Source organism: Synchiropus splendidus, chromosome 5 (genome assembly GCF_027744825.2).
Source record: "Synchiropus splendidus isolate RoL2022-P1 chromosome 5, RoL_Sspl_1.0, whole genome shotgun sequence".
Taxonomy (NCBI): Eukaryota; Metazoa; Chordata; class Actinopteri; order Syngnathiformes; family Callionymidae; genus Synchiropus; species Synchiropus splendidus.
Genome location: NC_071338.1, coordinates 32,441,062 through 32,468,921, shown reverse-complemented (window position 1 = coordinate 32,468,921; position 27,860 = coordinate 32,441,062). Strand labels below are relative to the sequence as shown.

The window sequence follows — 27,860 nt, the reverse complement described above, 5'->3', positions numbered from 1 at the left end:
CGTTTAAAAAATATACACAAAAATGCCGGTTGGTCTTATTTACATTTTTTTTCTTATTAACAGTCAACTGAAAAGACTAACTATTAATAATAATAATAATAATAATAAAAGGAAGTTACAGTTTGACTCACAATAAACAAAAAGAAATGCACAAAATAAAATTGTCTGAAGAAATTCAGATGTTTCACTCATAAAACACAGCCAATGAGTCCAGGGCTGTGGCGCCTGGCATCAGTAAACCATGAGACAGATTCCTGCTCCCAAATAGTGTCTTCTTAAAAGTCACCTCACCTGAGGTGGCGGTGAGGTGGAAGAACTGTCTCTCAATCACTTGTCAAAACTACATGAAATAAAAATAAAAATAGATTTTTTCTCTTCGGGTGAGCAAACTCACCAAACCGTGAGAGAGACTGCTCACATGTAAACTAGACAAGCCTCAGACCTGAGGAGCTGAAAACGCTGCACAGAATTATACTGTACAAGCCCAGAACATGGGACGACTCTGAGGTCAAACAGGGGACATAAAATACTGCTCAGTCGACCCCAGTTGACCCTTGGGGCCGCACGTCGGAGTCCCACATGAAGTACCCCATCCAAGCTGTGACCTCATGACGGAGAAATGACATCATCACACGCCATGTGAAGTCGGAGAGACGAGGCGCCAGCTCTTCAGCTTCCCCGCGTCCTTCTTCTGTCGATGCTGTAAACTGAGAAATGAAGACATGGACGACAGAAAAACACCTCCCCTGAGAAAGATAGATTTATTAACAAGAGGTGGTCAGGAAAGAGTACAACGGCGTACAAAACTGGAAATACTACTCAAGTCGCTGAAGAGGTTACACAACTGTCAGGTGGGCAGCGTCCGGCAGCTGGAGATTCTCTGAGGACATCCTGTTAGCTGGAACTCTGAACACCTGTGAGGGGCTCTAGAAGCTGGAGCTGAATCCTCCTCATGCGGCTCCAAACGCTGCTACATACACTGTATTTACACCCGTCACCCACCGGGGAGCTACATCTCCTTCTGTTGAGTCGGTCACTGTCGTGTTTGAGGTTACAAAAGGTCACTAGGATCTCATTAAAAACAGGCAGGTTTGTGGGGGGGGGCTCCCCGCCTCAGTGACGGCAGAGCACAGGCTGTTGGCACTGGTCACTGCATTCAGCTGTCAGAACAGATTCTTTCACCACTAGGTAAAAATTAAATTAAATTAAATTAATAATCCACCTAAATGGCCTGAAAACCATTTTTAAGTTTAACGTACAAAAACAAAATTTCTGTTACTTAAAAAGTGGCAACAAAAACAATAAATGGCGATAGAAATACTAATATGAATGTATATTATATATAATATAATGAATAAACCTAAGCCTGTCAGGTGAAAAAAGCAAAACCAAAATTCTCCTTGATACCAAAAGAACAAAACAGACCTTTGGCAAAAATGTAATCAATCCAAAAAATAGATAAGAAAAAAACAAAATTCAGGAAAAAAAGAAAAAAATGAACAATCAGAACGTTAAACCTTGTACCCTCACAGTCACTCTTTTTTCCCCAACCTTTCTGGTGTTGTTTTTCACCTGGCAGGAATTGGACAAGTGCAGAAGGAGAGTGGGCGGAGCCTTAGCTGGGCGCGGCCTCCAGCACACGTCTGGAGCTTCACTTCCTGAACGCATCTCACGCAGGTCTCTTCTCTGGAGGCAGACTTCACAAACTCTGCTCTGGAAAATATCTCCGTAATAAAGTGTTTTTTAAACAAATCTCTTGGGTCTCTGACAAGTGGACACAACATTGTGAAGCACAACTAAAAGGGCGCGTCTAACACGGAGGAGTGTCTATGTACATCATGTGACAGTGCTGCTGTACGCTTCATGCAGCGCTGGACGGAGGTTTCCTCTTCACGACGAGGTCTTGGGTTCGATTCTTAGCGAGGCCTCGTACAGCCTCTCCTCGTCCAGCACGGTGCTGCCGTCCAGCAGATACCTCGCCACCTGCCGGGGGGAGGGTGGGGCAGCAGAGGCGGGGTCAGACGGAGGCCACAGCGGGACCGGAGCTCGGTCACCGGCGGGTCTCACCTTGGGTTGCAGGTCGATCTTGTAGGCCGTCTGCTGGAACTGCCGGATCTCTCGGATGATGTGAGAGATCTGGAGAAGGAGATGAAGACAGTGAAGACAGCTGAGTCCAGAGTCCAAGGCAACTCAACCGACAGGACGTCCTCACTCCTAGAAGGTCTGTTCCTGCTCTGGAGGTGACTTGAGTTGCAGCCGTTTTGCTCCCTTCACTGAATCCCTTTCATCACCACCATGTTTTCACTTGGTTTTTCTTGACTGCTCCTTTGATTTGGCTCTCCTCACCTCTGTTAGCATCAGGTGCTGCTCTCTTATGAACTTCAAAGTAAACAGTCATTACAGGTCTATTTCCATTAAATTATTTTCTCGTCTACTCCTGGAGGCAGGGCCACGTCTGACGCCTTTATTACAGTCAGAAGAGTCGCAGCTCACCGTTGATGTCTGGCATGTAAGTACATGTGCAAAAATGGAAGTTGAACATTTTGACATTTTCTCACTGCTTTTCCAGCGACGTCATTCTGCAAAACTATTTATAACCAAGTTCGTATACAGCATCGTCACATTAAAGTGCAAGTGAACTTGTAATTTACTATGTTTTTAAAGTATTTGATTCACTGAAAGTGAAGTACAAATAGTACAAAAGTACAAATACTATGATAAAAACAACATTAAAAGTGTTTTATATGTAAAATAAGCTCTAAATGTTTTATGTGCATTTTTGCGGGGGGACCCTATTCGCCCCACTTTTTGCTAAAATCACCACAGTTATTTTCTGTAGTATAGAAGATTCCGACGCTCGTGAACGCATCATCCACACACAAAGCTAAATGAGATAGATGAGGAAAGAAATGGAAAAATAGCAGGGAAAACACATCGAAGTGATGACGCAGCACGTACAGTTCAGAACATCCAGGTGGCGCTATACAGATCTGAGCATTCTCAACATTCTAAAGGCATGCAGAGATCAGGAGGTCGGACACGTGGGAGACGGCGCTCAGATTTACCATCCTCATCTTAGAGAAGTTGACCAGGTTGTCCTCGGTGTAGTTGGGCGTTCCCTCCTCGATGAAGGCCAAGTCGGTCAGGTACATGCCCAGATAGGGGACGCAGGGCGGGTCGCAACTGTGGACCAACATGGGCGGAGCCTGAAGAAACTGTCTCCAAACACTCTTAGGACCAAAGGGAACTCACTTCTTCAGCGCCTCTCTTAGGTTCTTGAATCGTCCCTCTGAGGACACCAACTTCTGCAGCTTGTCGATCACAGTCTTCGTCTGAAAGAGGGCAGACAAACGAGTCGGAGCGCGCTCACACCGACCTCCTTCACATGTTGACGTGTCAACAGACTTGTTTCTTCTAGTTTACATCCTTTGTAAACCAAGAGCGCCATCTAGCAGCTGCTGAAAATGAGCACTCTGTTTGATCAACCCTGCAGCCCTGCTTCATCCATCCATGACTCGCACCTGCTTGGAGACTTTGAGCCAGGTCCTCTTGAGGCGGAAGATGGAGCTGCGGTTGAGCGAGGAGGTGATCTCCAGCACGGCGTTGTAGTTGTGGAGGCAGCGGCAGATGTCGGCCACCGCCACCCACTTCTCCAGGACGGACACGCGCGTGTTGACGTCGTCCCACTGCAGGATCTCTGAGGCGATCCTGTTGCTGATCTGAGCGGGAGAAGCCAAACATCAGCCCACAGGCCCACAGCTGACTCGGGAAATGACTCGTACGTCGTTGAAATGTTTGGTGGTCTTCATGATGTAGGGCGTCCTCTCGTTCTTGTCGTTCTTCATCCAGCTCTGGCCGAAGAACTCCCTGAAATGAGGTGAGGTCCGGATCAGCCTGGAAATCGCTGGCCCGTTTCTGAGCTTTGACTCACTCGTACGGGATGACCTTGAAGACCAGGTGGTCCAGTAGAGTGAGCTGCTCTGCGATCTCCAGCGCCGAGTGGCTCTCGAAAGGTTCCGTCTTGCTCTCCTCCAGCACCTGATGCGCACAGACGCGGTGGTCGTAAACACTTCCCGTCATGTGGCCACCACGTTTCCTCTCACCATCAGCGTGATCTCCTCCAGAGTCAGCTGGTTGTCTCCAGGATCCTCCTGCATCAGCGTCCTGGAAGAACCAAGCATCAACTTCAGCCATTGGATCAGAACCACTGACAGGAAGTCCAGACCAGGACCAAGATGCCCGAGCCTCCACAGCTGCACCTGGAGCTACTGAGTCTCTGGCAGTGATCTTTTAAATCGGTGTCAGTGTTGCAGCAGATTATGACCAGGTCCGTGGAGTTATGTGGAGCCACTGGAAAGCTTTCACTGGTCTTGGTACCTGGTAATGTTGGCGGCTGCCTTCCGTTCCTGCGTGAGGAGCTCGGGGTCGTGCATCACCTCCTCCAGGAAGCCGATCACCTGCAGCTTCAGCTCTGAGTTCAGCTCAAAGTCCTGAAGGCAGAGTGAGGTGAGAGCAGGAAAGTGAGAGCCGTGGGAGGTGTGGTGGAGGGTGTTCACCTGGGAGTGTTTGGACACCCAGTGTCGCAGCACGTTCAGCACTCTGTTGGTGGCCGCTCGCCTGATGACAAACTCTTTGTCTCCGTTCCTCGTGTCGGTCGGGAAACCTGCACCCAGAGGTTGTGATCAGCTTCATGGATATCCGTGCGAGAAATGTGTGACAAGGGTGAAAGCGGCCGCTCATTCTCATCCACGCTGCGATTCTTGTTTTGCTGCCCTACACGTAAATGTCAGAAGTGTAATGAGGTCGAACAGACAGCAAATGGCCGTGGCGCTACAGCCTTCAGTAACACACTTACTTACAGATGTGAAGACGACGCCAGCCGCCGCTATGTCAGAATGAGATTTAGCTTTATTGTCCAGGTCAGTGAGGACCGCACCAACTAGGAAAGTGCTTTGGAACAACGCGCTATAATCAACAAGACAAATATTATAATAATAAATAAATGAACATAAAATAAAATAAAATTCTATTGTACGTTGCGAACAAACAAAAATGCCCGTTTTTTTTTTTGCCTGGTCGAACCGGAGCAGGTCATGTGACCGGATGTGCCCATTGAAAGTCGGTGGCAAAGTCGGACCGTTTACAACCAACCTGGAAAGTTTTATTGACACAAGATCAAACAAACTCAGCCCTTTTCAGATCCACGTCTTGTTTACTCAGACGATGATTTAGGAGTCTAGGAGTCAGGTCTTTAACATGAAATAAAAAAAGTCCAATATTCAATATTGTGATGAAACGTATACCATTATATTCTGTCACGGATGATCGGAGGTTGACACCACTGCCGGTCATGACTCATGTCGAGCGTCTTTACTCCCTGTAAATGACTCCTTCATCTGTTCCTTTGTGCCTCTGCATTTTGACACTTTAATATACCTAAGTGAGTAAACCTGACACACAGCTTTATTGATTTATACAGCTTTGGTTTCGACGACTGTGGGACAGAGGAGAGTCTTTCTTTCCCTTCTGTTAATGACACTTGTTTCCAACAAATAACTGCTGTGCGCCGACTTATATGACTACTGAGAATCAGCCTCCACCATTAGCAGAGTGAATCCATTCACAAGAGCGCCAGCCTCCTCCCAACACCCTCCCCATGACTCCCAACGACAGCTGACCTGAGCTGGCCAGAGACATCCGCCGGTACTTCTCCTTGGTGGGCGTGCCCTCGTTGGCCCCGGCGGTGGCGATGGCGAAGGCTGAGGCGGCGGAGAGGGCGCTGCGGTTGCTGTCGAGCTCCCGGCAGGACGACGCCACCATACTGTTGTTGAAGGAAAACAGTGAGAACTCTGGAAGAAGGAAACGACACAGAGAGAGATGAACTCATTCCAGCGACTCTCACACCACAGGTTCAAGTGTTTTCATGTGGACCACTGGAGGGCAACAGAGAGCACCGTGTCTGGAGTCTCTTCCCCCGTTCATATGGGGGCGGACAAGAAGAGCACGTACTTGGTTGCTAAGGTACAAGGTTTCCTTCCACCTACTCTCTCTGAGCGCTGGCTTCCCTTGGATCCAGCACCGTGGGAAGATAACACACTGGGGAGGAATTGAGCTGCTACCTACAGAGCGCACGCTCCCTCTCTTCTCCATGAAGGGAGATCCAGGAGGATGTGCGGGGGTTTTGTCAGAGCCTTATTTGGTCAGAGAGAAACTTGTTCTCAGAATCGACGTAACTCCGGTGTCAGAATACATTTAACTCTAGCTCTGCTGAGTTCTCTGTGTTGACCAAGCGACGCAGTGTTTCCAGAGCCACAGAGGTGAGAGGTAGAAAGGCGACCGGTCCCGCCCCACTGGTCCTGGAATTAGGAACCGCAACAGTCTAAGACGTGAAGCCACTGGAAAGCAAACCAGCTGGCTCGCTCAGTAACCCTTCCACTGGGAAACACAGCGTGAGAGAAGAGAACCCCAGCCCCAGAACCAGCTCCCAAACAGTCACCAGCACCTAATGAGTCAAGTCTGTTCAATAACTCCTGAACAATTAAAAAATCCAAAGTGTATCGCTGTTATGACCCCATAAGTCGCCGTCAAAGGAGACTGCTTCCTGCTGAGAGTCATTGTGGGTGTGGCCAGGTGGAGACCCCAAGCCTGCTGCAGGTGTTGTCTGTGTGCTCGCTGTGATGATCAGCTTTTCAGTTCTCAAGGTTTTGTTTTGTCCTGTATGTCTTTTGTTTGTGTTAAATCCCTCAATTTAAGTTAAAACAAACACTCTAAGCTTCGTGGTTTGTAAAGAACTTTTGTTTGCTCTTTGTAATGTACACGGATCTTTGTTTTCACAGAGTTTTGCTTAAGAAAACAGGCAGTTTGTGACTCGAGAGGGAGGGGACATGTAGTTCCTTTGTGCACTACTTTTGTTTTTGTGTTGTATTGCAATGGTTGTTCTGTGTCGGTATTGAATAAATTTGTGTTAAATTTCCCCTTCTTTGACGCTTGAAGACTTGAGACACCACACCTGCCAGGCCAAACTCCCGCAGCTGCAGCACCAGGTTCGCAGACGGCGTTGCAGCACGAGTCACTGGGCAAGTTGAAGAGTGTGTGTCCAGATAGAGTGTGAGTCTGAAGGTTCGTTGGGCAGCGTTTCACTGGTGAGTCTCACTCAGAAACACCAGCTTCAGACTCCCAGCACGGCGCCATCAACAGTCAGAAAACTGATGTTCACGTCCATTATGTTCCTTTGCTGGTCACGCCAGAGTTCTTATGTCATGATGCTGAAATATCTTCTCTATCCTTCAATTACTGCACCAGGATTTTGTATTTTCATAGTTACTAATCCAAAACCAAAGTTTTTCAGAATTTCTTAATTCAATTAATTTATTAAATATTGTATTTATTACTTTATAAATCTAAAAAAGCATATTTCCCAACGTTTGTATGTATATATATATCTGACTTTATTTTGTGCTCAAAGTAGGGGTGGGATTTAATTTTCTTAAATAATCTATAAGGATTTATAATAAATTATGATTAATCACATTTTAATATTTGACGTCAGAATGATCAAATTCAAGTGGAGTCTTCTCACATTAGCTTGACCATCCAGGTGCACGTGCCTCTGTGATCTTAAAGTTCCCACCACCTCATCGACTCTCCTTCCTCGTGGATGCTTTGTGATGCCCCTGGAATTGGTGACTGAGAAATGTTCCCCGTGGAGGGAACGTCACCTGTGACTCATCTGTCTGGATTCAGTTCATAGAAATAAAGCTCTCCAGTTCCAGCCACAGGTCAAAGGTCAAAGGACCGTGGGTTGAGCCGGGAGGTAGAGGGTGGACCAAACAATTCTTGACAAAATCAAAGCCATTTCTGCTCTGCTGGACTGCACTGACCTGAGCATGAGCTCCTGGATCTGGCAGTCTTAGGCGTGGAAGGGGATTTCGGAGGAGACATTTCCACTTCTGCTTCGTCGCTTTGAGCCGGCTCCTCGTCACACTCCTCTCTCACCGACAGATCTAAAAAGACGCACCGCTGTGAGGACATTGTAGAAGTAGAAGCTGAAATCCTGGTCAGATGTTCAGCATTCGTCCCTGACAGCGCTGTGTTCTAGCGCCATCATGAGGGTGAGAGAGTTTCCACGGTGGTTCTGACCTTGCTTGACGAGGAGCGACTCCTCAGCTCTGCTCTCAGCCTCGTCGGGGATTTTGCCGGCCATGGTGCCGGACACGTAGAGCTTGTTGACGTCCAGGGTGGTCTTACTGAAGGGAGACATGGTGGGGTGCATGCTGGTGTAGCCATTGGGAGAGCAGCTGAGCGCAGCCAGGTCCAGGGCCTTGCCCCCGGTGATGATGGGGATGTTGAGGGAAAGCTTGCGGCGGCGGTTGGGCGAGGACGTCTTGATGATGGAGAGAGGAGGAGGGGAGGAGAACTTGCGGCTGGCTCGCGGCGACGTGGGCGGCTCGCCGTACAGGAGTTTGTTGTTCTGGCTGCTCGCAAAGAAGAGCTCCAGAGAACTGCAAGAGGAAGACGGAGGGACGTGAGACACCAAAACCAGGGGATCAGAAGGACCCTCATCAGAGGCCGGCGTGACGCACGGCAGCAGATAAGAGCCCAGGCTCTCCTCAGCTCCTGCCTCTTCTTTTAAAAGCTACATTGTTTAAGACAGCATCCCTCCGCACTGAGAAGCCGCCCCCTCGAATTGGCCTATAAATAGCATGTCAAGTGACAGTGTGGGAGGCTCGGGTGCTGCCAACAGCAACCAGCCCAGGGGAGGCCCACCGAGACACGGCGAGAGGAAGAGACAAAGAAGGAGCGCGAGGGAGGGACAAGTGGGAGACTTTGGTGCAGAGTCGGGGAGGCAATCGGAGGCGCAGGAATACGTGGATTCCTTGGCAGCGAGTGGGCGAGCGGGAAGCCCCCCACTCCGCCGCGCCTCCTCAAACTTCTGGATGACATCAGAGTGAAGAAGCAGAGCAGTCCCAAAGTCAAGGGAAACCAGAGAGCTGCTGCAAGATGGGGGCAAGGGAGGGGGGCAGAGTGAAGGGGTTACCATGGTGACAGGAGAGAGGGACGGTCAGACTGCCGGACGGAAAAGAACCTTTGACTCTTTGAGACACGATGTCCAGACTGGAGCGGCTGACGGACTCACCGCGCCGGGATGGCACTGATGGGCTTCTTGTAGATGGTGATGAGCTTGTCCAGCACCACGGCAGCGCTGGTGAAGACGCGGTAGGAGTGCAGGAAGGTGTTGAGGAAGTCAATGGAGAGGAAGCGCAGGTCGGTCAGCCGCTCCAGCAGCCGCTCCACGCTGGCATAGCGGATCTGCAGCACCTTGCAGGAGTTCATCATCTTGCTGAAGCGGATGTCCACGTCGTCGCAGTACAAGCTGGCGTCGGACCTGCGGCGAGACGGGCTCTCTGTAGCATGCGGCGGGTGCGAGCTGAACGGCCGTCACGCGGCAGCCCACTCACTTGATCATCTGCGGCACCGTGACTTTGCTGTTCTCCTCGAAGGCGTTCATCATCAGGCCGTTGCAGCGGATGTTGTCCACGCACTGCCCACAAACAAACAATGTCCAGGTTCAAAAAGTCAAAGCTCACGTGACCCGGTCGGTTCTGCAGGTTCCACCTGGCTGATGTCGCTGGTCCAGGCCGACTTCTCTTGTCGGGACGAGGCCACCAGGATGACGGTGAAGGGCTGGACGTCTTTAGGCTCCACCATGAGCTTGAAGTCCAGGTGCTCGGTGTCCTGCCCGCTGCGCTCCTTGGCTGCAAGGAAATCCACAAGTTTCACAATGGAAAAACTTCAGGCAGAATCAGAGTAAACAATAAAAACCTCTTCACAGAGACAGAAGATTCAAGTTTTTATATAACTTTATTTAAACTAAAGCTCTTTTAATGTCTTGAAAATATTTGGATAAGAATTTCAATGTGATAAGAATGTCAAGTCCATTCAGAGTGGTGGAAACCCTGGCCATTGTGTAGTGAAAAACCTCCCTGAACCAAAGCAAACAGATGCTTTTGTTTGCTTTGGTTCAGGGAGGATTCCTCCATGTTTGTTGTTGTTGTTCGCATCCTAGCTGCCACGAGTCTTAAATATTTTTAACAAACTCAAGCATTAATCTCTAATATTAACTGGAGGCTTCTCCAACACCCAGGCGTCTTACACTCATCGTCGGTTCCATCGGCGTCCTCCATCAGTGTGCAGTCGATGAGCGAGACCACTCCATTCTGCCAGGGTGAACAAAGCGTTAATATTGAGTGAATAAATCATCAAAATGTGGCTGAAATAGGAGGCTTGGTGGAGGTATGTTCTGTCCCAGAGCCTGTCTAGTTCAGAGAGATTCATATGGAGTAGCTCAGGCCTGGACAACCCGCAGCTCCTGAGCCACATGTGGCTCTTTCCCCAATTCATGCAGCCCTTCACCAAATGAGCCGTCGAACTGGCTGTGATTTTGATCAAGTTCCTGTTGAGATGATGATTTATACAGGAAATAAGGGGAAAAAGTATGTCAAAATATTGTTCAAAGACTTTGACTTGCGTTTAACTTTGAAACATAAACCATACACCTCACCAATGTCAATGTGAGTGGTGGTCCTCAGACTTGGAGCCTCATCAGATCCACCATCAACACAATTGACTCAGTTCCACGTTTGACTTTGTCCGTCCTAAACTAAAGGTGTGTCATGTGTTTCACCTGTGACTCACTGTCGATGGTGGTGAAGTCCGTTGAATTCAGTGGAGTGAAGATGAGACGCTCCAGTCTGCAGCGTGGCTCACACACACACAGACCGGGGCCACGTTATTGGTGGCAGGAGCCACGTCCAAACATAGAGGAGTCAAGTCAATGGCGCACACATTTCTATCTACGCCGCTTGATATTTCCAGGAGGATCAGGGTCAAATGGAGGGGTTTGAAAAAGACATGCATCAGAGACGTACGCCGGACGTGAACCAGCAACCTGGTGACACACAGGGATGAGCTTTCACCGCTATACTGAGTCAGGTGAGCAGCTGCTCAGGTGAAGCCTCACAGCCTGACGTGTTGGTAGCATGTGGCTCTGTTCAGCAACGCAGTCAAACAGTGGGGCTCTCAGCCTCGGACTGGGTGGCCACCACTGCACTGGGTGAATGACCCCTTAACAATCTTGCCTACCACTCTGGTTGAGCAAATCCTAGCTCAACAAGCACTTCCTGCCAAGCCTCATCCTGATTCGCTGCTCGTTGGTACCTTTGTAATGTGGAGTTTCCCTCCCGAGCCTCGGGTGCAGATGATCAGGTGCTTGGAGAAGAGGAAGCACTGTCTCTCGCCCTCCTTCTTCAGAGACAAGGAACCCAGTCGACCTCTCGTGATCTTCCCCTTCTCACTCATTGGAACTTGGATCAGCGAGCCTGCAACACACACACACACATGCTTGTATCTCTCACCTTGTGGGGACCTCTCCTGGCCATCACCCTTTCCCCAGCCTCTCCCCCTAAACCTAACCGTCCAAAACACATGGCTCACCTGAACCAGGACACTGAACCAAACTGGAACCCAGTTTCACTTCATCCTCAAATTGAGGCTTAACCTTTTGCCGTACCTCACAAGTCAGTGTTGTCCTATGAAGTGGACCTCACTGGGATAGATATTGCTTACACACACAGCTGAAACCGGGCCATGTGACCAACCTTGTCTGACAAAGGTCTGGCTGGTGTCCAGCAGCACCTCACAGCCCTCCACGATCATCCGCTCGATCGCCAGGTTCTTCCTGATGTTCTCCGTCTCGCTCACCTCATCGTGCATGATTCTGGGGAGGAAATGACGACCTGCGATGAGAACGCCGACTCGGAGGCCGACAGACGAGTCGACAGGACTCACCTGGACAGCTCCTCCAGTTTAGATTTGGCATAGTCCAGACTGTTCCTCTCCACGTGCTCGTGCGGAGTGTGAGCCAGCAGCTCGTGCAGAGTCAGGATGTAGCGAGGAATCTGGAACACAGACTCCAGCTTCAGTGTTCCACTGCTGTGTTGTACTGACACATTACTTGTTCAGATAACTCTGCAATAAACGTCCTGTGTCTGACCTGGAACATGGGGTAGGTGAGGAAGGTCTCCAGCGTGCGCTCCTCGCAGTCCGGCTTCGCTTCGTACTGCTTCAGCAGCTTGTCAAAGTCCCGGTTCTGCTTGCAGTGGGCCAAGATCTGCAGGCTGTACTGGTGGTTCCTCACAAACTCCTGGTAGATGTTCAACATGGGCAGCAGGATGTCGAACAGGTCCGCTGGCAACGAAAAGCATTGTTTTTCTTAACATGTATTGTCATCAGGGCAAGCATGTTTCATCCTCGAAAGACAAGGTCAGGAACCCTGCGTGGAAAAGCCCTCCTCCTTCATTCCCACAGTCAGTCCAATATCGAACATCGATCCAGAAGTTCTGTCAGGATCAAATGTGGGCTTCCTCATGCAAACATATCTATGTGCCCACTATTATTTTGGTTTTGATTTGTCGTTCAACTTCCTGTTTTCCTCCTAGTGTGTCTATGAGCCCTTTCACACTGACAGGGATCTGGAACGGTGCAGTTCGGGACTCAAGAACCTCGGTACTTCCTTGGAACCAGACCACGTCCATTCAGTGTAATGGCCCATTTCTGCTCAGTGTTCAATGCAGATCCGGATACGAATGGAAACTTCTGTCTGCTCTCTGCCTTCATTTTCCCTGTATTTCTGAGCAGTACCACTGGAAACCATGGGGGGCAGTGTTGCTGTTACTACTATGATACATAGCTTTAATGAGACATGAAGAAGACCTAACAATGGTGGAAACTCTCTGTCCTCCAGTGGCCATATATTTAACGTCCTCACCGACCACCGTCTCCTGCAACGCTGCCTCCGTTTCCTCTTTTGTGCAAGAGCTACATGATCAATGCTGACTCCACAGTCGCCATGTTGGTTTTGGAGTTTGTTGTTGTCATTAGCTTTTGACTCTGGGCTGCTCCCCCTGGTGCATATATTGGTGAACAGCAACGTAAAGAAGCATGTGATCAATGACGGTGACATTGTCTGAAACGGACGGGGACATTTCTGTATGAAAACTGAGCAGAAACTGGTCTTTAGCGGCTGTGAAGCGGCTCGGTGTGAGCTTCAACTCACTCCACCCCGGTTCTTGTTCCTGTTTCCTCTATTTAGATTTTGTTCAGGCTTCGGGCATCCACCATCAGACATGCTGGACCAGTGATCAGAGACTTACCTAGCACCAGAGTGGGCCAGCTGGCTATCCGGGCCTTCAGCCCCTGGTAGAAGATCTGGTGCAGGAACATGATGGTCTCACTGAAAGGAAAGGGCGGCCATGAGGTGACGGTTCGCGGCTTCAGTCGCAGCGCCGCGTCGCCTCTCACCTGTTCAGGAAGATGCTGCTCACGTCGTCATGGGTGATGGGCGGCTTCTTGGAGCTGGCGGCCATTCGCAGCGGCCGCAGGAAGTTGTTGACCAGGATGTGGAGCTGCTGCACGTACTCGGCCTCGGCCTCCAGCATGCTGAACACCACCTGGTTCCGCTTGCGCATGCTCTCGGCATGAGGCGAGCGGATGTAGTCCTGGATGATGGTCTTCCACTTCCTGCGACAGATCCAGCCCCGCAGGAAACTCTGAACCTGCGCTCACCAAGACCAAACCTCAGATGAGACACCAGCAGAAGTCAAAAACACTGGGCTTCTCATTTCTCAGGCACAAACCTTTTTGATCTTCTTGATCTCCGTGTCGTCGTCACTGGGCGGCACCTCTGGGTTGGACTGGATCTTCTCGTTGTCTTTGAGCAGACCGCCAATCTAGAAGAAGAGCATCATGAAGGCTCGTGATCCTGGCCTCCACTTCAGTTCAGCCAGTGTAAGAGACAACAGAGAGATTCCACACTCAGAGGAGCGTGAGATCCTGTTGTGACGCGCTAATGAAGATAAAAGTGGGTGCAGCGCGTATGAATTCACTCAAGACAACGCGAGTCGGCGGCAGCCACCTCTGATTTGAGCCGCTCGATTTCGATTTCTCCGTCCTCGATCTGTTGCCTCAGCTGTTTTGCCACCGTTTTCTCCGTCTCCACGATTTGCAGAAGATGGAGGTACTTCTGCATGAGGGACTCGTGCTCAGTTGCCAGGTTCCTGTAGCTACACAGGGAGAGAGAGAGAGAGGGGGGCACTTGTTAACACGTGTACTGCAACAGTCAGAAACCAACCTTGGCATACACGGGACTGACAGGTGCGTTTGAGTCACATCACAGTGACTTGACTAGTACCTGAGTGGTTGCTAAAGAAAATGGATCAGTCTGCTGGGGGCGGGGCTTAAGAAAGTGGAAAGTCAAGATGGCCGATTGGAGAAGCGTAGTGGTCATGCTTTATCAACTGGGGAAGGATAATAGAGCACCAGCAGATTTGGACCAATGTCGCTTGAAACATGTCCCCTGAAACACATCACCTGAAACAAGTCGCTTCAAACACCTTGCTTGAAACATGTCCCCTGAAACATGTCACCTGAAACAAGTCGCTTCAAACACCTTGCATGAAACATGTCCCCTGAAACATGTCACCTGAAACAAGTCGCTTCAAACACCTTGCTTGATACATGTTGCCTGAAACAAGTCGCTTCAAACACCTTGCTTGAAACATGTCACCTGAAACAAGTCGCTTCAAACACCTTGCTTGAAACATGTCCCCTGAAACATGTCACCTGAAACAAGTCGCTTCAAACACCTTGCTTGAAACATGTCGCCTGAAACATGTCACCTGAAACAAGTCGCTTCAAACACCTTGCTTGAAACATGTCCCCTGAAACATGTCACCTGAAACAAGTCGCTTCAAACACCTTGCATGAAACATGTCCCCTGAAACATGTCACCTGAAACAAGTCGCTTCAAACACCTTGCTTGAAACATGACCCCTGAAACATGTCACCTGAAACAAGTCGCTTCAAACACCTTGCATGAAACATGTCCCCTGAAACATGTCACCTGAAACAAGTCGCTTCAAACACCTTGCTTGAAACATGACCCCTGAAACATGTCACCTGAAACAAGTCGCTTCAAACACCTTGCATGAAACATGTCCCCTGAAACATGTCACCTGAAACAAGTCGCTTCAAACACCTTGCTTGAAACATGTCCCCTGAAACATGTCACCTGAAACAAGTCGCTTCAAACACCTTGCATGAAACATGTCCCCTGAAACATGTCACCTGAAACAAGTCGCTTCAAACACCTTGCTTGAAACATGTCCCCTGAAACATGTCACCTGAAACAAGTCGCTTCAAACACCTTGCTTGAAACATGACCCCTGAAACATGTCACCTGAAACAAGTCGCTTCAAACACCTTGCTTGAAACATGTCCCCTGAAACATGTCACCTGAAACAAGTCGCTTCAAACACCTTGCTTGAAACATGTCGCCTGAAACATGTCACCTGAAACAAGTCGCTTCAAACACCTTGCTTGAAACATGTCCCCTGAAACATGTCACCTGAAACAAGTCGCTTCAAACACCTTGCTTGAAACATGTCGCCTGAAACAAGTCGCTTCAAACACCTTGCTTGAAACATGTCCCCTGAAACATGTCACCTGAAACAAGTCGCTTCAAACACCTTGCTTGAAACATGTCGGCTGAAACAAGTCGCTTCAAACACCTTGCTTGAAACATGTCGCCTGAAACATGTCACCTGAAACAAGTCGCTTCAAACACCTTGCTTGAAACATGTCCCCTGAAACATGTCACCTGAAACAAGTCGCTTCAAACACCTTGCATGAAACATGTCCCCTGAAACATGTCACCTGAAACAAGTCGCTTCAAACACCTTGCTTGAAACATGACCCCTGAAACATGTCACCTGAAACAAGTCGCTTCAAACACCTTGCATGAAACATGTCCCCTGAAACATGTCACCTGAAACAAGTCGCTTCAAACACCTTGCTTGAAACATGTCCCCTGAAACATGTCACCTGAAACAAGTCGCTTCAAACACCTTGCATGAAACATGTCCCCTGAAACATGTCACCTGAAACAAGTCGCTTCAAACACCTTGCTTGAAACATGTCCCCTGAAACATGTCACCTGAAACAAGTCGCTTCAAACACCTTGCTTGAAACATGACCCCTGAAACATGTCACCTGAAACAAGTCGCTTCAAACACCTTGCTTGAAACATGTCCCCTGAAACATGTCACCTGAAACAAGTCGCTTCAAACACCTTGCTTGAAACATGTCGCCTGAAACATGTCACCTGAAACAAGTCGCTTCAAACACCTTGCTTGAAACATGTCCCCTGAAACATGTCACCTGAAACAAGTCGCTTCAAACACCTTGCTTGAAACATGTCGCCTGAAACAAGTCGCTTCAAACACCTTGCTTGAAACATGTCCCCTGAAACATGTCACCTGAAACAAGTCGCTTCAAACACCTTGCTTGAAACATGTCGGCTGAAACAAGTCGCTTCAAACACCTTGCTTGAAACATGTCGCCTGAAACATGTCACCTGAAACAAGTCGCTTCAAACACCTTGCTTGAAACATGTTGCCTGAAACATGTCACCTGAAACAAGTCGCTTCAAACACCTTGCTTGAAACATGTCCCCTGAAACATGTCACCTGAAACAAGTCGCTTCAAACACCTTGCTTGAAACATGTCCCCTGAAACATGTCACCTGAAACAAGTCGCTTCAAACACCTTGCTTGAAACATGTCCCCTGAAACATGTCACCTGAAACAAGTCGCTTCAAACACCTTGCATGAAACATGTCCCCTGAAACATGTCACCTGAAACAAGTCGCTTCAAACACCTTGCTTGAAACATGTCGCCTGAAACATGTCACCTGAAACAAGTCGCTTCAAACACCTTGCTTGAAACATGTCCCCTGAAACATGTCGCCTGAAACATGTCACCTGAAACAAGTCGCTTCAAACAACTTGCTTGAAACATGTCCCCTGAAACATGTCACCTGAAACAAGTCGCTTCAAACACCTTGCTTGAAACATGTCGCCTGAAACATGTCACCTGAAACAAGTCGCTTCAAACACCTTGCTTGAAACATGTCCCCTGAAACATGTCACCTGAAACAAGTCGCTTCAAACACCTTGCATGAAACATGTCCCCTGAAACATGTCACCTGAAACAAGTCGCTTCAAACACCTTGCTTGAAACATGTCCCCTGAAACATGTCACCTGAAACAAGTCGCTTCAAACACCTTGCTTGAAACATGTCCCCTGAAACAGGACGTTTGAAACAAGTTGCCTGAAGCACGTTGTTAGAAATATGTCGCATTAAACATGTCACGTGAAACAGGACGTCGAAACAAGTTGCCTGAAACATGTTGCTTTAAGATCCACATAACAATCAATGGCACTAACTGCCTCTGCACCAGATCCAAGCCAGATTCACTTGATGGATATCCGACGCAAAGTCGGCTGCTATCTGTCATCTAGAAACATATACAGCACGGATCTGGCCCGAATGTGGCCCAGATCCGGGCTGTACATTAACTAGGTTTTGCTAGGCCCCACGTTTGTTTCAGATCTAACAAGCAGCTCGGTGCCGTACGTGGCCCACGTAGTCTGGGAACAGAAACCCAGAGTACATGCGGCCCAGATACAGTTTGCTCTCAGGTGGCATGGAGGAGCAGGTGATTGTAGCGGTTGTTCAGGACTCACTGAGCTGATGCTCCTCTGAAGGTTCTGATGGGGCCAAGTCTTGAGTCGCAGCACGAGATTTCCACAGCAGATACACGGCTGCAGTTCCGCCCCTCTGATCCACCATGTTGACTGTCCACTAGTTAAGCCCCGCCCCCAGCAGACTGACCTACTTTATTAACACCGGTTTAGAGGTGTGTAGAAGTGAGGTGTAATTTAGTGATGATATTAAAACCACACAGTTTAAAGACACCATTTCGATGGAAGCCTATCTGGGACCCGCAGGTGACTGAGCTTGTTGAGGGGAGCCCTACCTGGCTTGTGTGATGGCAGCCACCCACTCGTCACAGTCCTTGACATCCTCTGTACGCAGCTCCAGCGCCTTCTGGTTGTCATGACTGAATGTGACGGTGAAGTAGTACTGCAGAACACAAGAACACAGCAGAGGAAAACAAGTTTTGTTGTTTGAAAATCTCAGCGTTGGTGCCATTACAGGCCGGTGAGAGACAAATTCTCAGGTGACACGGGGTCAGCAGGACCAGAGAGCCGGGCCCGGCAGGGGTCAGGAGGTCACAGATAAGATCCAAGCAGGCAGCAAGGCACACTGGATAACAGTGACAGACAGTGTCCTCATTCGGTATTACAGATGAGGTCAGACACAACATTTAATATTCCAGCCAAAAACTATATTTTCAAACCCAAATCACTGGAGAACTGGAGTGAAATGTAGATCACAGGCGCTAAGGTGTTAGCACAACTACTCCAGGCGCCGCCTTTTAAGGTGGAATGTTGAGGAGGACCATGAAAGACGTACAATGTTGTCATCTGCAACAGACCACTTCTTGGTTTTACCTCTGAATCCACCTCGTTCACATGCACTCGGTCTGGTCTCCAGGTTTTTACCACAGCTGCTGTCAATTGGTCAATCACAAATGTGTGAATTCTGGAGTGAACATTCACCAGTGAAGTCTTTGTTTTCCTGTGTTTGAAAGTGGCACCTGATCGCCACCTACGAGTCTGTCAACAAACAAACAAAGCTTGTTTCTTCCTCTTTGTCTCTGCCACAGCAAGTCTCCACTTCATGTCCTTCTGTGTCTCATCCATGTTTATCATCTTCCTGGTGCTCTCCTTTTCATCACGTCCAAACCATCCATCCTCCCTAACTTTCTCTTTTCAACATGAGCCTCTGATGCACTCGATTCTTGCCTTGCATCTGAACCCTCTCCAGACCAACCTCACTGAAGATGAGAAAGGCAGAGCTCCTGTGTCAACCCTGCTTAAATGCAGCAACATTATAACCAGTGACTGGCTTTATTTCCCCAGAGGTCTTGATCATTGTGTCATCAGTTTTTAATGTTGAGATGGAGAAACTATCCTGTTGACTATGACCATCTGTGGTTTAGGATTGTCAAGTACGGAAGCACTAAAATCATATTTTTCAATTTTACATTACATTACATTAAAAAGAGTTTTTGCTCTATATCTACTGTAAATTTGTGGAAATTTGAAGACGTAGTTTTGTCCATCTGTCTAATAGGGTTATGTCAATAAAAGTCCAGTTGAATTCAAGACTTTTTGTAACGCCATTTAAGGCCAATACTTGGAAAAAAAACCATCAACTATACAGTTAGTTTGGTCGGCGATGTAATGATTTGCTTTTATTTTGGTTACTGTGACTTCCGTTGTGTGTTGTGTTTCCTGGTTTATGGCACGGCTGGAGTCAATCATCTAACCAGCATCAACAGCTCATGAGCACCTGGACTCCAGTAACGGGTGCCAGATCGACTCCTCTTGTTCCTCGTGGTAAATTGGCTCTCCTCGTCCGTCCCCACCTTTTCTCGCTCAGTTCATTGTCCCTGGTGCCCTGGAGTTAGTGTTTTCTTCTGTCCTTTGTTTCCGCGTGTTTCCTTGCATAGTGTTTCATCTCTCTGTTTACGGATTTACGTTCCTTTGATTCTCCCAGTTTGGTGACATTTTTTTGTACTTTGTGAATTTACTGGAGCCCAACGTGAACACCTCGATCAGACGTTGCTGCGACGTGCATCTGCCCTCACAGTCCTGTTTGCGATAACCTCACTGCTGCACAATGTTTACCACAAGAGTCAAATTATTTTCATCCATAAATCCATGTGACCAAAGATTTTGAAATTTGAAACTTACATGAAAATGATTTTGAAATTTTGATTTAAGACTTTTTAATGTCCATTAAGGCCTTGTTTGGATTCATGAACTGAATCTTTAAGGATCTGCGGGAACCATGTTAAAGCACTCAGCGAGCTGAAACCTGCGCCAAGCAGGTTCAGTCCTCCCTCTACTAGGCTTGTCAACAGCATCGATGCTAAACATTGCATCCCGATGCCTTCAGCTCTCTGACCTGACTCACACGTTTTCCTCTATTAAAGATGCAACTGAAGCAGAGAGGAGTCAAACTGTTACAAAACCTACAGTGAGAGTTAGCGGCCTACTCCATCCATCAGTGTTCTTTGAAAAACAGTGTGAATATGAGGCTTTAAAAATAAAGAGTCGCAGCTGAGTTCATCTGTGGAGAGCTGGCAGTTATAACTTATAGCTGGCTTATTTGTTTACCAACTAACAGGTGTGAAAACTTGTCTTGTCTTTTATTGTCATTATTTTTCCACATTTTCTGATCATTGTATTTAATATTAATTGAATTGATAGGTGGTTCTGTTTTTCATGTAAATAAAAATGCCTATGCTTTTTAAAGAATATATAAATATTTTTTCATCTGTAGTATTTAGGGTAAGTATTTCCCTGAGTATCGAGTTTGAATTTTTAGCATATTGACAACCCTACTTAACAAAGCATCTTTCAAAGAGATTCCTGGTCCGGTCGGTGACCCGGCTCATTGTCCCGTTGCACACACTTCCTGAAGATCTCATCCAAATCTCTCCATAGCTTTTCAGGTTATTTTGAACAGAGACAAACCAACAGTGTCGTTGTTCGCCTCCGTACACTTCGGTCGTGTCGACACACTTCATCAGCATCTCTGTTCTTTCCCATATTTGGACCTGGGTCAGAAAAAAAAACAAACTTTGAAAGCCTCCGTGCATTCAGCTTGTAACCTGGCAACTCACCTCTGAAACGGAGGAAGCCTCTGCTGACGCCATGTTTTGTTTTGCTTTGTTCGAATGATTTGGCTGCATTTCAGTGGCACAGACACCTCAGCGTCCTCCTCACCCACTCGCTCGCCAATTATCTGCACTGACCCAGCAGCAATAAAGGTTTGCTCACGCCAATTACGGCCCGTGTTTTTATCCCGCAGCCGTGATCAATACAGGCCTCATGTCAACAGAGCGGCGGCCGTTGCAACAACAGACTAAATGACTCAACAATGAGGCGCTGCTGAGACCCCTGGAAATCCAATATATTGGATTCTTTTCATCCCACCGATGGCGGGGGGAAAATCATTTGTGAGAAAGGGGAGTAACGCTCCATATTTGCTGATGAGCAGAACAGGTCTCTGTCAATAATGTGCTTCCTGTGAGCTGGTGTGTCAAGCCTTTTAGGCTGCTATATTTAGCGCATTGTCAGTGTGTTTTCGGCAGAAAGCTGCCTGTAAGTGAGACAGCATTAGCTGTGGGAAACGCTTGTGAAACTCTGGAGGAATATTCTGGACCAACATGCAGACATGGCAGGTCAAGATTTATGGCACAGAACGCCAGCATCCGTGATGAGAGAGTGGTCGGTGGGATTAGTCTCAGACTGAGAAGCTTCAAAATACTGCCGGCTAAATGGCAGCGCCAGTCTCAGACCATCAGCCTGTCCAACAGGAACAGGTTTCTGACCTTCCCCGAGGTGAGGTCACCATTTAAGCCGTTGGTCGCTTTATAACAGACTTTCTCAGGACTTGAGAAATGAATGAAGAGTGACAAGCGATTAGACTTGAGGTCAGAACCAGATCCCCATCTGGACCCAGGAATTGTTTTTAACCGTTGGGAGATAAAGCTAATTCTGACATCAGAAGCCCAACAAATAAACGAGAATCATTGGTGAGAAGGATAAAAACATCATGACACATACTGTGACTTGATCGGGATCGTGGTGGTGGTCTGGATCTGATGATCCACAAGGTTTACTACAAATCGAGCAACAAACTCGGCAAATGATAGCTGAGCTGAAGTCCAACATGTGGCTGACTCACTTCCATTGAACCCTCCCTGCGCACCAAAACATGTTTTTCTATTTCTGTGTAGGTGCATCACTCAGACTAAAATGTAGGCTACGTATATGCTCGTTGCATAATTTCAACTTTCTAAATTTAGAACGCGGCTTTTCCTCGTAGGAGACAGAGAGGGACTGAGGAGGAGGTGGCTGCTGCACGAGCAACTGCAGGACACCATCTCTTTCCTCACTTACAAGGCCACTTGTTCGAGCTTCTCTTTAGGAAGAAACAGGTGAGGAGGGAAGAAAGTCTAGTTCAGAGGAGCAACAGGCCGAAGGGCAGCCGCACAAGGATGAAACCATGTTGAAGAAACAGTGAAGTCCTTTGAGCACTCGACGGTCCCTCCAGGATTTCACAGACCAAACACACCTGATTTTGCAGCAGATAGCTTTTAAAAATTGCAGTGAAAGTTGTTGTCATTTATGGTTCTGGAGCAACATGACGCAAGCTTTGCAAATGAGCTTGTTAAAAAACGAGTGTCATTTTTTTGCCCGTGAAAAAGCTCCAGGCTGCAATGGTTTGAACAAAATATGCTTTAAGTATTTCTAGTGCTAAGAACGCAGACACAATAAATAAATAAATAAAGGTGCACGCTGAATTAAAACATATTTGTGATGGTGATGTTCCATGAGTAGTCTCCCGCCTGACGGCGTATAGTGAGCGCTGGTTGTTTTGTTACGGCGCTCCTTACAATGGCCGGAGCCTGACGGAGGCTTGGATGGGCGGAGTCTGAGAGGTAAAGGTGGGCGGAGTTCTACACCTGATCATCAACGCAGCCAATGAAAACCCTAGCTGCTGATCTGTTCCACGAAGTCGTGATGTAGAGGCTCAGAAACAGCCTGGAGAGAGATGGATCTGGAGGTCGGCCATATTTGTTTACGGCCTCCCCTATAGCGTAGTCAGTTCCGCTTTTGACTTCCCTCTATTCTACATTTCCATCATGGGAATCTGGACATTTAGGATTCAGGATCCCTCACGTCCGAATCACGACTCATGGAGGCAAGATGTGTGAGCAAATGTCAGCGTTTGTCACATGACTTCATCTCAACAAGGAGGGAGGGAATATGATGCCACACATGAAACGTAGAGGGGCGGGGCAAAAGGCAACACAAGTGAGTGGTGGAATTACCGGGAAAGTCGTGGTAAATGGACAAATTTGCAGCTCCTCGCAGAACTCGCAGGGATTGGTTGGAATAATAGTTGAGATTGCAACATCGCCATCTGCTGGAGGGACTGACCATTTTTTCGACATTGACATATGTGCTTATTTTGTGCGATTCAGCCACTAGTATTACCTCGTGTATCACCACACGTCACCAGGTCACTCTCAGAGATTTAAACACGCTGTAATGAACTGAGAAGACAACACAGAGATGATACTTGAATGTTGTCCACAACGTCATGAGCCACTAATATTACACTCTGCACAGTGATGTGAACACACTCAGCCATTCTTTCATCGCTGCCTTTCAAATGCACTTTTTGAGATGCAAATAGAGGTTGCCATGGTAACTGGGCTTTAACATAGCCTGCCTTTTAACATATCAAAACTACTGTAGATGGAGCACTATCAGAAGTCAGATAACAGGAAACAGATCGAGGCGTTTGGGCTTTTTGGGGAAGCTATAAAAAGCAGCCACGGCCTGAAAGGTGGCTTGGCATCTACATTGTCCTGCTCCCTGTCACGCCGATAAGATCTCACCGGCCGATCCTCCAGCAGGGCTGACACAGATTAATAGACCCACCAACCTCTGACCGTCATCACCGACAGGTGTCGCGCTGGATAAACAAACCAAACTGCAGACTAAAGAGGCGCTGAATTCAGAATAGAGTTGATCTCAGATTAGGTTACTATTCCGGATGATGATACTTTGATCGTAGCTGTGTCCAGCCAAAACAAGGGGAACAATTCTCAGTCAGGAGGCCGGTGTAAAAGGCTGCACATGTGGCAATGTAATTTTACTGAGCCAGAGCTTGGAGGGATACGGATTCCTTTGACTCGGGTCGAAGTCCGCTCTGACCCGCTCTAAATTCCGAGATGCCAAGACAAGCAAACCAGGCGACAAGCCAGTGCAGAGCAGCAGGAGTGAGATGTCGCCCCTGCAACTCTGCTCAAGTCCTGGGAAATGGCTGGTCTTCTTGGGAGGGTCTGCATCCCAACGACACCCAAGAGAACCACTGACCAGCTGCATGTGGGGGTGTCGCATCAAGGCCCTTTCATGCTCCCTTTACTTATTAAAATGTCCCCGTCTGTTTCAAACCATGTTCCTCACTGATCTCTTGCTTCCATGCTTCTCTACGTTGCTGTTCACCAATATATCCAGCGGGGGGAGCAGCTCAGAGTTAAAAGTTGATAACACTCCACTGTAGAAGAAGCATGGATCATGTTGCTCTTGCACAGAAGAGGAAACAGAGGCAGCGTTGGTCGATGAGGACGTTAAATATATCGCTGTCTTTTCATCTGCCACAGTAGCATCATACATTCAACTGAAAACACCACAAGTTCGAGGGTTTTCTCAGATTAAATAAGAGATGAATTCTCACAGACCATGGCAGCAGAGTTGCCTGACAGCACATGGATATCCAACACCTGAATCAGGCTGCGTTGAATCAGGTGGCGCTTGGCTCAAGAGCTCCTCGGGAAATATTTACTCGCAAGTCTGTGGTGAACACATCTAGAACGTCCCAGCTGCCGGTCATCGAGAGACGAGCTGAACAGCGTGAGGCTAATTCAAGTCTTTCAGATGCATTTAATTCACTGTGGAAATAGATTGAGAGCAACAGTCGGCGTGAACAGCTGTCACTGTAGATGTCATCAGAACAGAGAAGCCATCTCCTCCGACACCGTGGCATCACGGCGGACATGACCCCACTCTGGATATGCCGGTGAATAACAGAGCACAACTTTGTCGCTGTCGTGCTGGATGTGCGTCGAAAAGAGAAGTCTGAGGTCGCCGTGCAGAGCAGAGCGGAGAATTCAGTACCAAGGACAGCGGCTCAGCGCTGCGGTCCTTACATGCCACGCTCTGGCCTGACAGTTGCACCAGACTCCTGAAACACAGTCGCTACTTCAGACGATCACAGTTATGTGAGAGTTAGGGAGACGTATTTCTGAGCATGTGAAGTGTGTCTATTCAACACAAGGCAGCTACATAATCCAGAAAACAGAGCTCACAATCGGATGTCCGAGTGTTGAGGCACCACTTGGTTCCAAAGACAACCAGACAAGAACGGCAGTTGCCAAAGAAGGAACCCAGTCGTGCCAAGTGCCTCCGCACCGGATCCTTGCCGGATCCACCACACGGCCAGCCGGGAATCTGTTCTGGATGCGGGACACATGCAATGTTTGCCCGGCGCAGCAAACTCAAGATTCAGTACTGGGACAAACTCTGACTCAAGTTTCCTCTCATCAGCCGGAGGCAATGTTGCAATCGCAACTCTTCCAACCAATCCCTGCAAGTTCCCTCGGGCGCTGCACTGTAGTCCCAAGTCTCCTTTTGGCCCCGCCCTCTATGCCGCATCTGCGCCATTATTCCCTCCTTCCTAGTTGAGATGAAGTCCCATGAGACACCAAACACCCACAAATATAGGCGCCAAGGGTCGGACAGGATTCTGAATCCACTCCTAAACGTCCAAATTGAAATGTAGAGTAGACGACACTAAACGTATATGAGTAGATGGGGTGATCTTGGCACTTGAAATACTCATTGCTCTGCTCCGCAAACTCATTGCAGCCTGGAGCTTTTGTTGTCGGCTAAAAACTGACACTGTTTTTCACAGGTCACATGCAAAGCTGTCAAGTTCTTCCTATAAATGATCAAAACTTTTTTTTAAATCTGCCTTCAAAATCAGTCGTTTTTGGCCGCAACAGTTTAAAAAAGTCCTCCAATCCTGGAGGGACATGGTTATGTAAGGTGTGAGCGGCGTGAGAGGGACTTCTTCACCTGCTTCTCCAGACCTTCCTTCACCGACTGAGGCGGCTTGGGTGACGGGGCTCGGTCGCAAACGCTGCCCTCCAACAGGTAGAGGCCGGAGGGGCGCGAGCTGGAGTCGTTGTCGAAGTAAAAGAGCATGTTCTGCAGCAAGGCGAACCACTTGCTGTGCCACTTGGTGTTGTCGGAGCTCTTCTTGCTGAGGGAGCCGCGCCGAGCGCCGTCCTTCTTCGCCAGCAGAGCCAGGTAGGTGACGTGCGCGTCGTTGAGTCGCATCCCTTTCTGCATGTTGGCGGGACGCCGGCGGTGGGGGGAGACGGAGGGGAGGGGGGTTTCCTCAGACGGCCCGCTCCTGAGCGCCCATCTTCCGCTGCCTCACTGGAGACCACCGAGCAGCTTCTGAACTCGGGAGCCCGCGACGGAGCGAGAGAGAGAGAGAGAGAGAGAGAGAGAGAGAGACCGCGCGCGCTCACGCACATGCGCACACGCACACGACACGCAGACGAGCAGTCATGTGACCTGCCCCCCTTTTGAACATCCACAGAACGGATCAAAACTTATGTGGCTTGTTTTTCCGTCAAGAATGTCGATATTAATCCGAATTATCATTTGGAAAAACTTCATTAATCCCGAGGGAGATTTTGTTCGTACCTCAACATGCTCTGTAAACAACAAAACTATAAATATAAAATGCAAAATATATGGAATTTTCAAACACCACGACACGTTTAATAGGATTTGGCAGCTATTTTGATGTATATTCTGTCGCAGTGACGACTCTTGGCAACTTTGGACAGTATTTCATTTTTCTGTGATATGATTTCCAAATGCTTGAGAGGATCGTTCTTTAATTCATTGTTTGTGTGTGAATGTTCTGTCCTTTATTCTTGAAAAATAGAAAATGAAATACTACAAAAAAATACTAAAATACAGAATATGAAGTACAAAATACTCTTTTTGACAGACAATGTAGGAAAGAGGGAAAGAAATCTCTGCACACTGTGCACGTAAGACAGACATGGAAGCAGGATATGTACAATGTGCAAAAAATAAAAACAGGTTAAAAACAGATTAAGATGAAAAACGGTTAAGCACAATCCTGGTCAGATTGCCGCCGTCATTCGTAGTTTTTAGTTTGATGAGCAGTATGTTGATCTGATATTGGCCCCCCTCGACCAGTTCCATGACCTCATGACTCACTTATGATGTCAGGCGGTGACAAATGTGGCTGGTTTTGTCACGTTCCTGTCCAGTTCTGTGTGTGGTTTTGTTGTTTTTACTGATAACTTTGTGTCCTAGTGGACACCAGACCCAGACAGCGGCCGGACCTGGCTGCACGTCAACAGATACGCATAGGAATCAGACGATCTACTCCACACTGACAGCCATATTTGGGTCGGATGTGATGTGGATCTGCACCGCAACCGGGCTGTATATGAACTTGATTTTGCTACTCTGGTTCACATCTGACTCACAGGATGAGAACAATCAGCGAAATGTATCTGGGCCCAGACATGGATGTACGCTGGGATCCGCTGGGACACATTCGGTGCAGATCCATTTTCCGGATCCAAAACAGATGTGGACCTGAAGTAGCAAAATTTGAGAAAGAGTTGCCATACAGCCCGGATTCAGCTCCGATATGGCCCACATCCTCCCTGGACATGGGCCACATATCACTCTGGATATGGACAGAATATGGACTCAGATTCCAGACAGCAGATGTCTCTGCACCGGCTACCTGTCTGGTGGATCCGGCTCGCAGGCTTGTAGCCAGCCCACATCCGGCTGCTAGTTATCAGCTGGTTATTAGTTGTGACACGTCGAGGCAGTCCAGAACACAAGTCATGAGTGGAGGTCAGTGGTGTGGCCAGGTGGTTCACTGCGAGCAGGACCGGACTCTCAGCAGAGAACTGCCAAGCTGCAGCCAAAATCTCCGTCCGTGTTTCTGCACCTTCCAACCTGTCAGCGACAAGAACCCACCCCACTGTCTCAGCCCCCCACCTGCTGACAAAAGCCCCTGCACCGTCTGTGCATTTCCATTTCTGAGAGCCGCCATAGAGGTGGCGGCATAATGAATCCAGGATTTGCATATCAGGAGGAGGACGTACACAATGGCTGCA

At 48.2% G+C, this 27,860-nt stretch overlaps 1 protein-coding gene across 3 annotated transcripts; it reads right to left on the bottom strand.

Moving 5' to 3' along the window:
* Window positions 1-732: 732 nt before the first annotated feature.
* LOC128759411 (ras-specific guanine nucleotide-releasing factor 1-like) lies at window positions 733-26,113 on the bottom strand. 3 transcript variants are annotated; one of them, XR_008414579.1, is made up of 28 exons: window positions 25,750-26,113; window positions 17,937-18,043; window positions 13,973-14,120; window positions 13,695-13,787; window positions 13,360-13,613; window positions 13,212-13,291; window positions 12,053-12,246; window positions 11,848-11,957; window positions 11,658-11,776; window positions 11,218-11,378; window positions 10,154-10,217; window positions 9,616-9,755; window positions 9,459-9,541; window positions 9,137-9,385; window positions 8,140-8,501; window positions 7,881-8,003; window positions 5,679-5,849; window positions 4,557-4,663; window positions 4,378-4,490; window positions 4,104-4,164; window positions 3,932-4,038; window positions 3,783-3,867; window positions 3,522-3,719; window positions 3,253-3,332; window positions 3,066-3,183; window positions 2,213-2,379; window positions 2,068-2,136; window positions 1,907-1,983 (listed from the first exon to the last, which is right to left on the bottom strand). XR_008414579.1 is itself a non-coding variant. In XM_053866308.1 (27 exons), exons 1-27 carry the CDS (start codon window positions 26,023-26,025, stop codon window positions 1,891-1,893), a joined length of 3,765 nt encoding a protein of 1,254 aa, XP_053722283.1. In that variant the 5' UTR covers window positions 26,026-26,113; the 3' UTR covers window positions 733-1,890. The 3 variants fall into 3 exon arrangements, 2 of the variants coding, with proteins under 2 accessions (XP_053722283.1, XP_053722284.1); XM_053866308.1 differs by lacking the exon at window positions 2,213-2,379 and having other exon boundaries at window positions 733-1,983; XM_053866309.1 differs by lacking the exons at window positions 2,213-2,379; window positions 17,937-18,043; window positions 25,750-26,113 and adding an exon at window positions 17,644-17,757 and having other exon boundaries at window positions 733-1,983.
* Between the last annotated feature and the right edge of the window lie 1,747 nt (window positions 26,114-27,860).